General features: G+C 42.6%; 3 protein-coding genes across 4 annotated transcripts; 2 read left to right on the top strand and 1 right to left on the bottom strand.

Annotated features, from left to right (window-relative positions):
- The first annotated feature begins 393 nt into the window (after positions 1–393).
- On the top strand, positions 394–2,186 carry LOC113775427. 2 transcript variants are annotated; one of them, XM_027320301.1, is made up of 4 exons: positions 394–464; positions 571–866; positions 1,433–1,525; positions 1,791–2,186. In XM_027320301.1, the coding sequence occupies exons 2-3, from the start codon at positions 630–632 to the stop codon at positions 1,487–1,489; spliced, it is 294 nt and encodes a 97-aa protein (XP_027176102.1). In that variant the 5' UTR covers positions 394–464; positions 571–629; the 3' UTR covers positions 1,490–1,525; positions 1,791–2,186. The 2 variants fall into 2 exon arrangements, with proteins under 2 accessions (XP_027176102.1, XP_027176101.1); XM_027320300.1 differs by lacking the exon at positions 394–464 and having other exon boundaries at positions 499–866.
- A 146-nt stretch (positions 2,187–2,332) lies between these two features.
- LOC113773128 (heat stress transcription factor A-3) lies at positions 2,333–5,959 on the bottom strand. Its single transcript, XM_027317675.1, has 3 exons — positions 5,100–5,959; positions 3,661–4,141; positions 2,333–3,555 (listed from the first exon to the last, which is right to left on the bottom strand). Exons 1-3 carry the CDS (start codon positions 5,532–5,534, stop codon positions 3,128–3,130), a joined length of 1,344 nt encoding a protein of 447 aa, XP_027173476.1. The 5' UTR covers positions 5,535–5,959; the 3' UTR covers positions 2,333–3,127.
- Positions 5,960–6,769: 810 nt separating this feature from the next.
- Positions 6,770–10,543, top strand: LOC113773436. Its single transcript, XM_027318086.1, has 2 exons — positions 6,770–9,803; positions 9,873–10,543. The coding sequence occupies exons 1-2, from the start codon at positions 6,770–6,772 to the stop codon at positions 10,541–10,543; spliced, it is 3,705 nt and encodes a 1,234-aa protein (XP_027173887.1).
- The last annotated feature ends 901 nt before the right edge of the window (positions 10,544–11,444 follow it).

The raw sequence follows: 11,444 nt of genomic DNA, 5'->3' as shown, positions 1-11,444 counted from the left end.
TATATACCTAGAATGGTTCTTACTTTTAACCGCAAGGGGGGGGGGGAAATAATTAAATCTCCATGATTCTATCGCAATTAAGCTCTTTGCGTCATAAATTTTGCATAACACTTAATAATTGTTAATATATTGTCTCAAAATGTTCCTCAACTGATTCTAATTTTAGCAACAATTTAGTAATTTAATATATACAAATTTCAAATTTCAATTTTATCAAACGCACTCTAATAACTATATTAAAATGAAATCCAAATACGAAAAAAGAAATGCGTAACATGGTAAATATGTATCTGTTTATTTATACTCTCGTTCGTACTATTGCGTGCTGCGAAAATTTGGGCTCAGGTTCGATGGAAGCCTTGGCTACCTGGGCCGTCTTTCCCTCCAATTGTCCATGCTCGGTCCCCGGTTCCCTCGTCTGCACTCTCCTCGACCAATAAGTACTAATAGCTAGCAAAATCAAAGTATAGATTTTCTCCTTCTCCTCTAATTTTATTTATTTATTTATTGATTTTGTTTTAAGTAATGAAAAATCTGACATAACACAAAGAAATCTCTTTGGTGAACTAGCTTTTTTCAGGACGAAATTATCTCGTTTTGTCTCCCGCTTATGAAGCGCTGCTGCAAAAATGGATCCTTCCGAGGGATTATTGAAGGGCACGAATGGCGGGGTCGATCAGCCGCCAAAAGAGAGTGGCAACCAGGTGGTTGGTAGAAAAGCAGCCTGGAACCGCAAGGGTTTGGAAGAAAAGAAAGCAGCCGTTGATGAAGAGATTTCGAGGATGAACAAACTTCCGCCAAACAGCACTTACGCCACTCATCGCTTGCGTGTCTTGAATAAAATCCTTCACCTGTTATCTATGCAGGTGAACTCAAGAGTCCCTCACCTTCTAAGCCCCTTATGATTTTCTTTTCCTTTTCCTTTTTTTTTTTCCTAATATTTGAACTTTTCAATTGTTGGTTATCAGGACTGCTGGTAACCTTGTTTATTCCATACTAAAGAACTATATGTTGAATAGTGTTTTGGTGTGGAAAAGAAGGACCCCTGTTTAATACTTGTCCAGCAAATACAGGGGTTACCAACTATTTTAGGATGTCAATTTTATTTTATTCAGTTCGTCAAGCTAATTTTTTAGCTTGAATTGCACATAGCCATGGTTTAACATTGTTGAAATTTATATATGACTTTTTTTTTCCCTCGAATTTTTTTCAAAGTAGTATCAAGTTTGTTTTATTTCTGATCTGCATATGTATGCTGTAGCTATAATCTCAAGCTGATGGCAATTTTAATCTTCGATTCTTATCTTTTCTGATAAACCACTAATTTTGTCCCGTAGGCCGTCTGATTTTGCTTTTAGCCCCCATATCATATGCACGATTTCCATTTGCGCAAAATACAATGACCCTGTTCTGGGTATCTTTCTCTTTGCAGAGAACCACATCGCAGGAGGAGGAATTGGAATTGCTGTTTGCTGGTCTCTCTCTTTGAAGAAGCTTTCTAAAGTTTTTCAATGTTGACGCACTGGTCAGTAAAAGTTTCCCTTTATATTGATATAGAACTTGGTTTTGCTGTGTATTTTCTGGTGTTGTATGCACAAACGAGCTGCCTTCACGTGTGAGGCTAGTACTGCATCTGGAGCCAGTTTTGTTGTAATCTTCTTGGTGGTTGGTTCTTTATTGTTTATCTTTTGCCCTTCCTGATTTGTGGCAATGGTTCTGAATTCTTATTAAAAACATTGAAGAATGAGATGGTATATTTTTATTCACATTTGGTTCACTATAAATTGCAGAACACGGAAATTGCAAGATGCCAAGGGGCAGCTGAACCTTGTATGACATATGTGAAAAAATGGAGTCACAGTTTGAGTTGCTGAAATGAACATTTGGTTCTGAAGGACGATACCAGATGCATGTAGATATCTTGTTCTTTCTCATTGCCAGGCTTGTGAAGTCACTGTATTTACACTGGTTATATCTCTGTAACTAGATACGGTGTCATATTTGAGTTGCTGAACTGAACGTTATCGTTTTAGAAGAGTTTATTGGATGCAGCTACGTATGTTGTTCGGTTCTCATTTTGGAAAGCTTATGGATTCACCGGACATAGACTGGCTATTGCCAACGTATGGATTCTGGGAATGGGAACTTAAAACTAGAATGGAGTTCTGAGTTGATTCTGATGTTAATTCCTAGATGTCTTTTACTTCGCAATAATTTTACTTCATTCAGAAGGTAATATTTCTTCCACGCACAGGCGGACACACACCCAAAGAAGAAGAACGAAAAAGGTTGCCCGAATCAACTCCTTCCAACGAAGCAAAGCTACTCAACATACAAAAAGGATTTGCTTTTCTTTCCCTCTCGCAACTGCACTTTCAGGCATGGTATGCCCCCAGCAAAGCCACATTCCAAAAACAAAAAAATTCAAGAAAATGGACAAACGAAGAGGGATGTTAGGATTTTAATAAACATTTTACACAGTTCTTCTCCGAGACGGAAGTGTAACTGCAGAATGAATGAGCATCTTGGTGTATTTGCCACAGAACTCAGGGCAAAAAGCAAATTTGTACATGGCCTCCTCGAAGTAAAACTGAGCGAGTGTATAATCCACGGACAAACACTAACCGAGTGCAAGAACAGAAGAAATAGCATCCGCATTCAACTGTCAGCGTGGTCGAGCACATCCTCAACACAAGATAAAACAACATTGAACCAAATTAGGAGAACAAATTGCTTCTCATGAAGATATCTTACCTCCCAGTGCTTGACAAAGCAGCAGAAGACATTCCAACAAACCCTCAAAAAGTGGCTGCTACACTGCGACCTGTCTCGTACTGCTATGAACCTGCAAAATCACAAACTTGCAAGTATTTATTAGCAGGAAAGGATGGTTGAGCATATCATCATACTATCTAGACGTGCACATTCAATCGAATGCGGAAATGAATTCTACAAAATCAGCTGTTAAAAGTTTAAAAAAAAAAAATTGATGGAGCAGTTAAGAAAAAAAAGTTCTCCATGATAGTCAATCAAACAAATATGTAATAAATTGTCCAATATTGAATTTCCGAGAATCAACTATAAGTCGGCCCAAGAGGCCGTTAAAGAAACCTATGGATCTAGTTTCTTAGAAGTTAGAACTTTCATCTTTATGCTGGCCGACTTGATCGTCAAGCTTTGAGAAAGGAAATTCATCATCTGGCCACTTCTCAGCACCTGAACTTCCGGCTGCTGGTAGAGAACCTAAATTCCAGATATCTGACAATCCACTGCTAACCATTAGCTCTGGAATCTCATAGTTCACAGCATTACCCCATATCTCATTGCTGGAAGAAGAAACACCAGCACCAGCTTCAAAATCCATGCTCCATGGTCCCTGTTCTTTGAGCATACTTTCGATATCCAGTGATGAGTATTCAGGGAAGTTCTTCTCCTTTGCCAAGTCATCAGGAGAAGTAACAAAATACTCAGGAATCACCTCTGGTGGAACTACAGTTTTCCCCTTGAGCAGTGTATCTTCGGTTCCCTGACTAGAAAATCCCCCTCCACTTGGTTCTGAGATTGTCAGAAATTCAGACGTCAGAGCCATTTCATCTGCTGCAATATTACCTATTTGAAATGGTATACTATCAGACTGCAACCCAATATTTTCTCCCTTACCTTGTAAAGTAAATTCGGGAAGTTGTTCTACTGCACCTGGATCGAATTCAGGTGGCTGATGTTTCAGAAACTTTCTCATTGTTCTTGAAGAAGTAATTTGTTTTTGCTCCTTTATTTGCTTCAGGCGATCCAAGATATCTGGATTTTGAAATAGCTTAGCCATAAATGAGACCATCAACTTCTGCCTACGCTCTGCTGCCTGGAGTTTTTCATTAACTGCCTCCACATGCTGGATTGTTCCAAGCTGCTGTTCCTGCAATTCAAAGACTTCTTGCATCATTAAGCTCCTTTCTTTCCTTAATTTTTCAACCTCCCCTTCCAATACAATTTTGCCTGCTTCACCAGTTGATCCATAGGAGCCACCAAGTTGATGGGAGTGAGGCGATTTGCGCCTCTGAATGTTCTTCAGCAGATGCCTTTTCCCTCTTAAGAAACTCTCACTTGCAAACTCCCATTTGTCAGCATCAATCTTGCGAAACCCCTATCAAAATTGACAAAAATGGCTTCAAATTAAAAAGGCACATCGATACAAGGATCTCCAAACGGGAATAACATTTCATCTTATAACATATGGAATTGCTACACAAGCCAAAAGCAAACCGTACAATCTCACTGCTTCACAAACTGCTGCACTACATACTAATCATCAGTGCATCTGTAAGATCAGGAGATCATCATATATCATAGAGTAAATCTTATATACACTGACAGTACATACACTATCACCGTTGGATCCATGACACATGTGCAAAAATTAAATTTCAAATTCAAATTTTGCATAATTATCATTCATCCAACGCTGATAATGTATACACTGTCAGTATAGACAAGATTAATCCTATATCATAAAATACGTATACTTCCACAAGTCAGGTGGTTTAACTGAGCATGTTACAGAGGAATGTTAAGTTCTGACCTGCGAAATAGATGAACCTGCCAATCATCTTATTTCAAGGAGGTAAGGTGCATCATTACAGCAGTGTCTACAAGTTGATGCGAGGAGCATGAATGGTGCACCAGACATCGTACAATTGAGGTCAAAATCTCCTAAATCTCCTTAATTAGGTAAGTTACAATTTCAAGAACTTCGAGGCATATGAAGACCTCAAAAAAGAAAAAAAAAAAAAAAAGTACAAGCAAAATTGCACTGCTACGCGTAAAATGAAAGAGAAGTAATTTAAATTAAATTTCATTTCCTATATGAGTTTCTGTACAAACCGCCTCGAATCTCAACAAGATTCTTACACAACTGTTACAAAAATCCTCAACAGCAACATCTACAAACAGAATTTACAACAGCTACAAGGGTTGTCAAAAAAAAATTACAAAGCAATAAAATTACATCTAAAATAGTCACCAACGAGAACAAAAAAAAAAGAGGAATTTTGTACGAGAGAGACAGAGCTCGGGCGTGCATATTAAGAAGCAAAAATACATACATAAGTATTTAGTTGGCGAACAAAGCTGGAAAAATTATTGTGCTTGAAGTTCCTGGGCAATATTCTCCTGGCAAACTCCACGGGGTCCCACACAACGAAGCTCTGTCCACTGGCTCCCCACGAGATTATGGAGTCCAGAGCGGGGTCATCCACAAGATCAAAGGTCTTGGAGAGAAATGGCGGTACTGGAGTCCCCTGCAGACACTCCATAGGCTGAGGCATCCCAGGAAAACTCCGGGCAGCCTCGGTCGTAATAGTTCCTCCGCTTAAGATACCTGGTACAATTTCTTGAAGATGCTGGCGAGATTCCAAGTCTACGAAAGGAGAGACCATCGAGAGCGGGACAACTTCAGAAGACTGGTTCTCAGGGGGGGAAGAGGAAGGCGAATTTGATGAAGGAAAGACTGAATTCTCATCTCGATCGTGTGGGTTCATTATACACTGAGCTACCAGAAAGGAAAAAAAAAAAAAAGATTTGAGTTTTTGCTGGAGTTGTTTCGGAACGAGCGGGGAAGATTTTGGTGGGGGTTTTCGGTGAAAGAGGACAGAGTAATGTAGGCTGAGTATATATAGGTACTGGCCGACACGGCATGGAGGTGCAAAAAATATCAGTAAAGTGACAGTAACAGTGGTACCTTGAGGCGGTGGAGAGTGCCCTCAGCCGTCCCATCTCCTGTTCCAAGACACGGTGGTAAAATAGAAGTTCTGACTTGAGCCAAAAGGCAGGAAGACGTTAGTCTTATAACGTAGCACGGAAGGCAATGAGTGGCCAGGGAATAACCCACCATAATAAATGCCAACCTGATGCTTCTGCTGCTCCTGCTGTGCTTTCTTTCTGGGACTGATTTTTTGTGGGTCATTTTATTTTTAATTTTTTTTGTTGTATATATACATCTGGTTTATATTTATAGCAGGTGCTGGTTATGGACGGCGGATGTGGGGTCGAACTGGAGAAGATATTTTGATGCAGGTGGGAATTTTGATTGGTGGGACTTGGGAGTGCGGTTTTGCTTGTTTTGGACAGCTGGAGATTTTACTCTACTGTTGGGTCGAACTGTCGAAGAAGATGATGATATCGCGTGTGTGGGGCCATTGGCCAATTGGATTGGGAGATTTTGCAGTGACCTGAGTAGGCAACACACGCAGTCACACACTAGTCTGTTTGGATTGTGAATTATTAGAGATATTTTTACTGTAGCATTTTTTGTGATATGATGTATATGAGATAAAAAGGTAATTGGGAAGGTAAAAAGGTGTATTGGAAATTGTAATGATGATGTAAGCAAATAAATTTGGAAAAATAAAGCTAAATCCAAACAAACCATAATTGGATGCTTCTAAAATTTGGTTGAAGCTTGGGAGACTGCATTTCCCAGCGGTTGCGAGCACCTGTTACAACGAAGGACTCGAATCTCAGTTTGACCGGTAGACCTTCAATCGCACGTGCACTTGAACTCCCGGCAGGTAGTTGTCAGGAACATCAAGGAGACTTTGTCGTTTTATGCGAAGGTTTGTGCGTTTCAATTGAGTTGCAAAATAAGAGCTGCGGCTGAAACGGTGCCGTTAGAATAAAGGATAGTTAGTTAGGATTAGTTGGTCAGTTAGCTCAGGCTTCCATTGTTGCTACTGCTAATTCCATTATAAATAGCAAGTGTAAACAGAAAGGGGATATGAAAAGTAATACAGATCTTAAACTTTCTCTTTCTAGCTTAACTAATTCTCTCATTATCTCGTTTCTCCCAAACTGCCTTCACCGACCTCTCTCTCCCTCTTCTCTATCTCTCTCTGCATCTCACGGAACTTCAACCCAGGGGCCTGACATCTGGTATCAGAGCAGCCGATCCTTGGCTGCGAAGACACTGGACATGGCGGAGAGCACCAGGTACCGCACGCTGGAAGAGCAGATCAAGAAGCAGGAGGTCCGCCTGCAAGAGCTGGTGGAAACGATGGCCGGCGTACAGGCCGCTGGCCAGCTGCAGTTTCAGGAGGAACTCGAGCAGAGGAGCTCGCGGCTGGAATCGCTAGTAGGAACCTTGAATCAGAGGTTTGATTCCATTGAACTGAAGTTCAACAGCCTGCTGAATGTGATGATGAAGGAGAAAGGCTGCGCAGAGCAGGACTCGAGGACATCCGAACCGCTGCTACCGACTCCACCTCCGCACATGAAGCTAGGAAACCAGAATGGTACTCCTTGTGCGCCACCAGAGAATCGAAGTAAGCAATTCCATCCAATCTTGCCGAAACTTGAAATGCCTATGTTTGTCGCTGGTAACCCTAGGGAATGGCTTAGGAAATGTCAGAAATATTTCTTGAATTACCAGATTCCTGATAACCAAAAAGTAGAAATGGTAGAAATGTTTCTTGAGGGGAAGGCCGACAATTGGTTTCAAGGAGTGAAACTGGAACGACCTCACCTCTCCTGGACAGAGTTTAGTGACTTAATGTGCGAAAGATTTTCTGGTAAAGGCTCCCGTGATGTGGTAGAGGAATTTAATAAACTACAACAGAAGGGAACGATAGAGGAATATGAGGAAAAATTCGAGGAGCTTAAAACTCTCATGCTCCTCAGAAATCCTAAATTAGATGAGCTCTACTTTGTCTCCAGTTTTGTCAGTGGCTTGAAAGAGGAAATTAGACCAATGGTGAAAATGTTTAAGCCACAATCACTGGCGAAGGCCTTCGAAGTAGCGGAATTACAGGAGTGTTCCTTAGAAGTGCAAGCCAGACTTTCGCGAAGTGCTGGTAAAGCTGTGTTGGACTCCAGATTCGGATTGTTCAAAAATCCACCTAATAATCCGAAGTCCCCTAGTTCCTACCGTATTCCAGCAATCACACCAAACCCCAACAAGTCAGAAAATGTGGCTAGAGAATTCAATAAGATCTCTGCTGAGGAGATACAGTATAGGCGCAAACATGGTCTGTGTTACAGGTGTGGTGAGAAGTTTGGGGCGGGGCATCGCTGTAAGCCAGGAAGCTTGAACTGTGTGGATTTGGAAGAAGGGGATGAAACGGATTTTGAGGACGCCGAAGGGGAACAAGACGCTAGCACTGGACGAGTTGGGGAATTAGCTGAGGTTTCTTTGAACGCCTTGAATGGAGCCATGAACAGGAAGTCTATTATACTACTGGGTAACATGGGAGGGCTACCAGTAAAAATTTTGGTGGATACGGGAGCTTCGAACAGCTTCATCCACTTCGGCCTTGCTAAGTCTTTATACTTACCCAATCAGGGGGTGACCCCTTTTACAGTCACCTTGGCGGATGGTACGGATATTACTAGTGGGGCAATTTGTCCAAGAGTCAAGTGGCTAATACAGGATTATCAGTTCCAGTTTGATTTGAAGGTGATGGATTTAGGGAATTGGGACATTATTTTAGGGGTAGATTGGATGTACCAATTCAGTCCCATTACGTTTGATTTTCATAGTCTCAGTATTGCTCTCAGCAGTAGTGGAAGTTTGTTGCACTTACAAGGGCTTATCAACCAACCTGTGATGGAGCTGGTAAGAGGTAAGGACCTCAGGTCTTTTATACAAGAGAAGCATAGGCACTGTGCAGCCTTGCAAGCAGAATCACAGGAGCACCATCAAAGAGATATTCCTGAGCAGGTGGAAGCGGTCCTGCAACAGTACTCACAAGTATTCGCCACTCCAACAGGTCTGCCCCCGGAGAGAGAGCGGGATCACCAAATCACTCTCAAACCTGGAGCGGAACCATTCAAACTAAAGCCTTACCGGTACCCTCACGCACACAAAACCGAAATTGAGAAGCAAGTGGCTGAGATGCTTTCTAGTGGTATTGTTATTCATAGTAGTAGCCCTTTCGCATCTCCTGTTTTGCTGGTCAAGAAAAAAGATAACTCATGGAGATTATGTGTGGACTATCGAAAGCTAAATGAGCTGACAGTTAAAGATAGATTTCCCATACCAAATATAGATGAACTTTTGAATGAGTTGCATGGGATGAAGTACATGTCTAAGCTGGACCTTAGAGCGGGTTACCACCAGCTGAGAGTTAAAGCAATGGATACACACAAAACTGCCTTCCAAACGCATCATGGTCACTTCGAATTCTTGGTCATGCCGTTTGGATTGACGAACGCTCCAGCTACCTTCCAAGCCTTGATGAATCGGATTTTCCAGCCGTATATGAGGAAGTTTGTGTTAGTATTTTTTGACGATATCCTAATCTACAGTCCCACCTTCGAGTCGCACCTGCAACATCTCCAAATTGTCCTTGGGGTCTTGGCGAACAATCAACTATTCTGTAAAAGATCTAAATGTTCCTTTGCCCAGACTTCCGTGGAGTATTTGGGACATGTAATATCGGAAAAGGGCGTAAGCATGGACAAGTCTAAGATAGAATGCATACTCTCCTGGCCAGCGCCCGAAACAGTAAAAGAATTGAGAGGATTCCTGGGTTTAACAGGGTATTACCGAAGATTCGTTAAAGGATATGGGGTAATCAGTAAGCCATTGACTCAATTGTTGAAAAAGGACGGATTCACATGGAATTCTGAAGCTCAGATGGCCTTTGAGGATTTGAAGAAAGCCATGACGACTGCCCCCGTACTGAGCATGCCCAACTTTGAGCTTCCCTTCGTCATCGAGACGGATGCCTGTGGAGTGGGCATCGGGGCAGTCCTGATGCAACAAGGGCATCCCATAGCATTCATTAGCAAAGCTCTAGCAAACCAGAATCTAGGTATGTCGGTATACGAGAAGGAGCTCTTTGCATTGGTGCTGGCGGTCACCTAATGGAAACATTATCTAGTCGGTCATCGCTTCATCATCCGAACGGATCATCAGGCCCTCAAATACTTGTTAGAACAGCGACTCACACATCCGTTGCAACATAAATGGCTGACCAAGTTGTTAGGCCTGGACTACGAGATCCATTATAAGAAAGGCATCGACAATGGAGTGGCGGACGCATTATCCAGGCGAAGGATAGTCGATCACAGTGAGGGGTGTTCAACCGAGTCTGGAATTTTGAATGCTATTTCCTCAGTGCAGCCAGCTTGGATACAAGAATTATTAGATAGCTACGCAGGTGATGCTATGGTCCAGGAGCTCATTCCCCAACTACTGTTGGATCCCTCTTCAAACTCAGATTATCAATTGGACAAAGGTCTGCTGAAGTTCAAAGGCAAGTTGTACGTAGGGACTTCTAAAGGGATCAGAGATAACCTTATCAAGGCGCTGTATGATTCTGCAGTTGGGGGACATTCCGGTCAGAGAGGGTGTCTACAAAGGGTGCAAGCACTATTTCACTGGCCCGGAATCAAGCGAGACGTCGTCCAGTTTGTGAAATCTTGTGACGTATGCCAACGGAGTAAGCACGAAAATGTCCCTTACCCTGGGCTGCTACAGCCACTTCCAGTTCCTCAGCATGCATGGTCCCAAATAACCATGGATTTGGTCGAACAGTTGCCCGTGTCGTAGGGATTTGATACCATATTCGTGGTGGTGGATCGCTTCACTAAGTTCAGCCATTTTATGCGACTTTCTCACCCTTATACAGCTCAACAGGTAGCTATGGTCTTCCTTGATAATGTGTATAAGCTTCATGGGTTGCCGGAGGTCATCGTATCCGACCGGGACAGGGTGTTTCTAAGTGGATTCTGGCAGGAAATGTTCAAATTGTTGGGAACTAAACTCCATTACAGCTCGGCCTATCATCCGCAGTCCGACGGGCAAAGCGAGAGGGTTAACCAATGCCTGGAAACGTACCTAAGATGTATGTGTAGTGAGCATCCAACGCGGTGGAGTGTATGGCTATCTACAGCGGAGTATTGGTACAATACCAACTTCCATACCAGTTTACATCTTTCTCCCTTTGAGGCATTATATGGGTACAAGCCGACGCCTATTCCTTTGGGACCTTTCCATGACGTTGTCATTCCAGCTGCTGCTGACTTGGTACAGGAACGGCTACAAATCACGTCCCAAATCAAGGAAAATTTAGCAAAGGCTCAAAATCGTATGAAGCACTACGCCGATCAACACCGGACGGAGAGGACTTTGCAGGTAGGAGATTTGGTTTACCTCAAGCTGCAACCTTATAGGCAGCAATCGGTAGCTATTAGAAGGAGTTCAAAGCTGTCGGCTAAATATTATGGCCCTTTCCAAATTATTGAAAGGGTGGGGGCTGTAGCCTATAAGCTTCGTTTACCACCAGGCGCTAGAGTTCATCCGGTGTTCCACGTTTCTCTACTTAAGAAAAAGATTGGGGACAGTCAGCCCATTGAGGCCGTCTTGCCAGAGCTGGATTCCTCAGACCAGTGTTTGTTGCAGCCGGAGCAAGTGCTTAGACGCAGAGTCACCATGCGGAACTCTCAACCAG

Source organism: Coffea eugenioides, chromosome 6 (assembly GCF_003713205.1).
Source record: "Coffea eugenioides isolate CCC68of chromosome 6, Ceug_1.0, whole genome shotgun sequence".
Lineage (NCBI taxonomy): Eukaryota > Viridiplantae > Streptophyta > Magnoliopsida > Gentianales > Rubiaceae > Coffea > Coffea eugenioides.
This window is presented reverse-complemented; position numbering and strand designations above follow the sequence as displayed.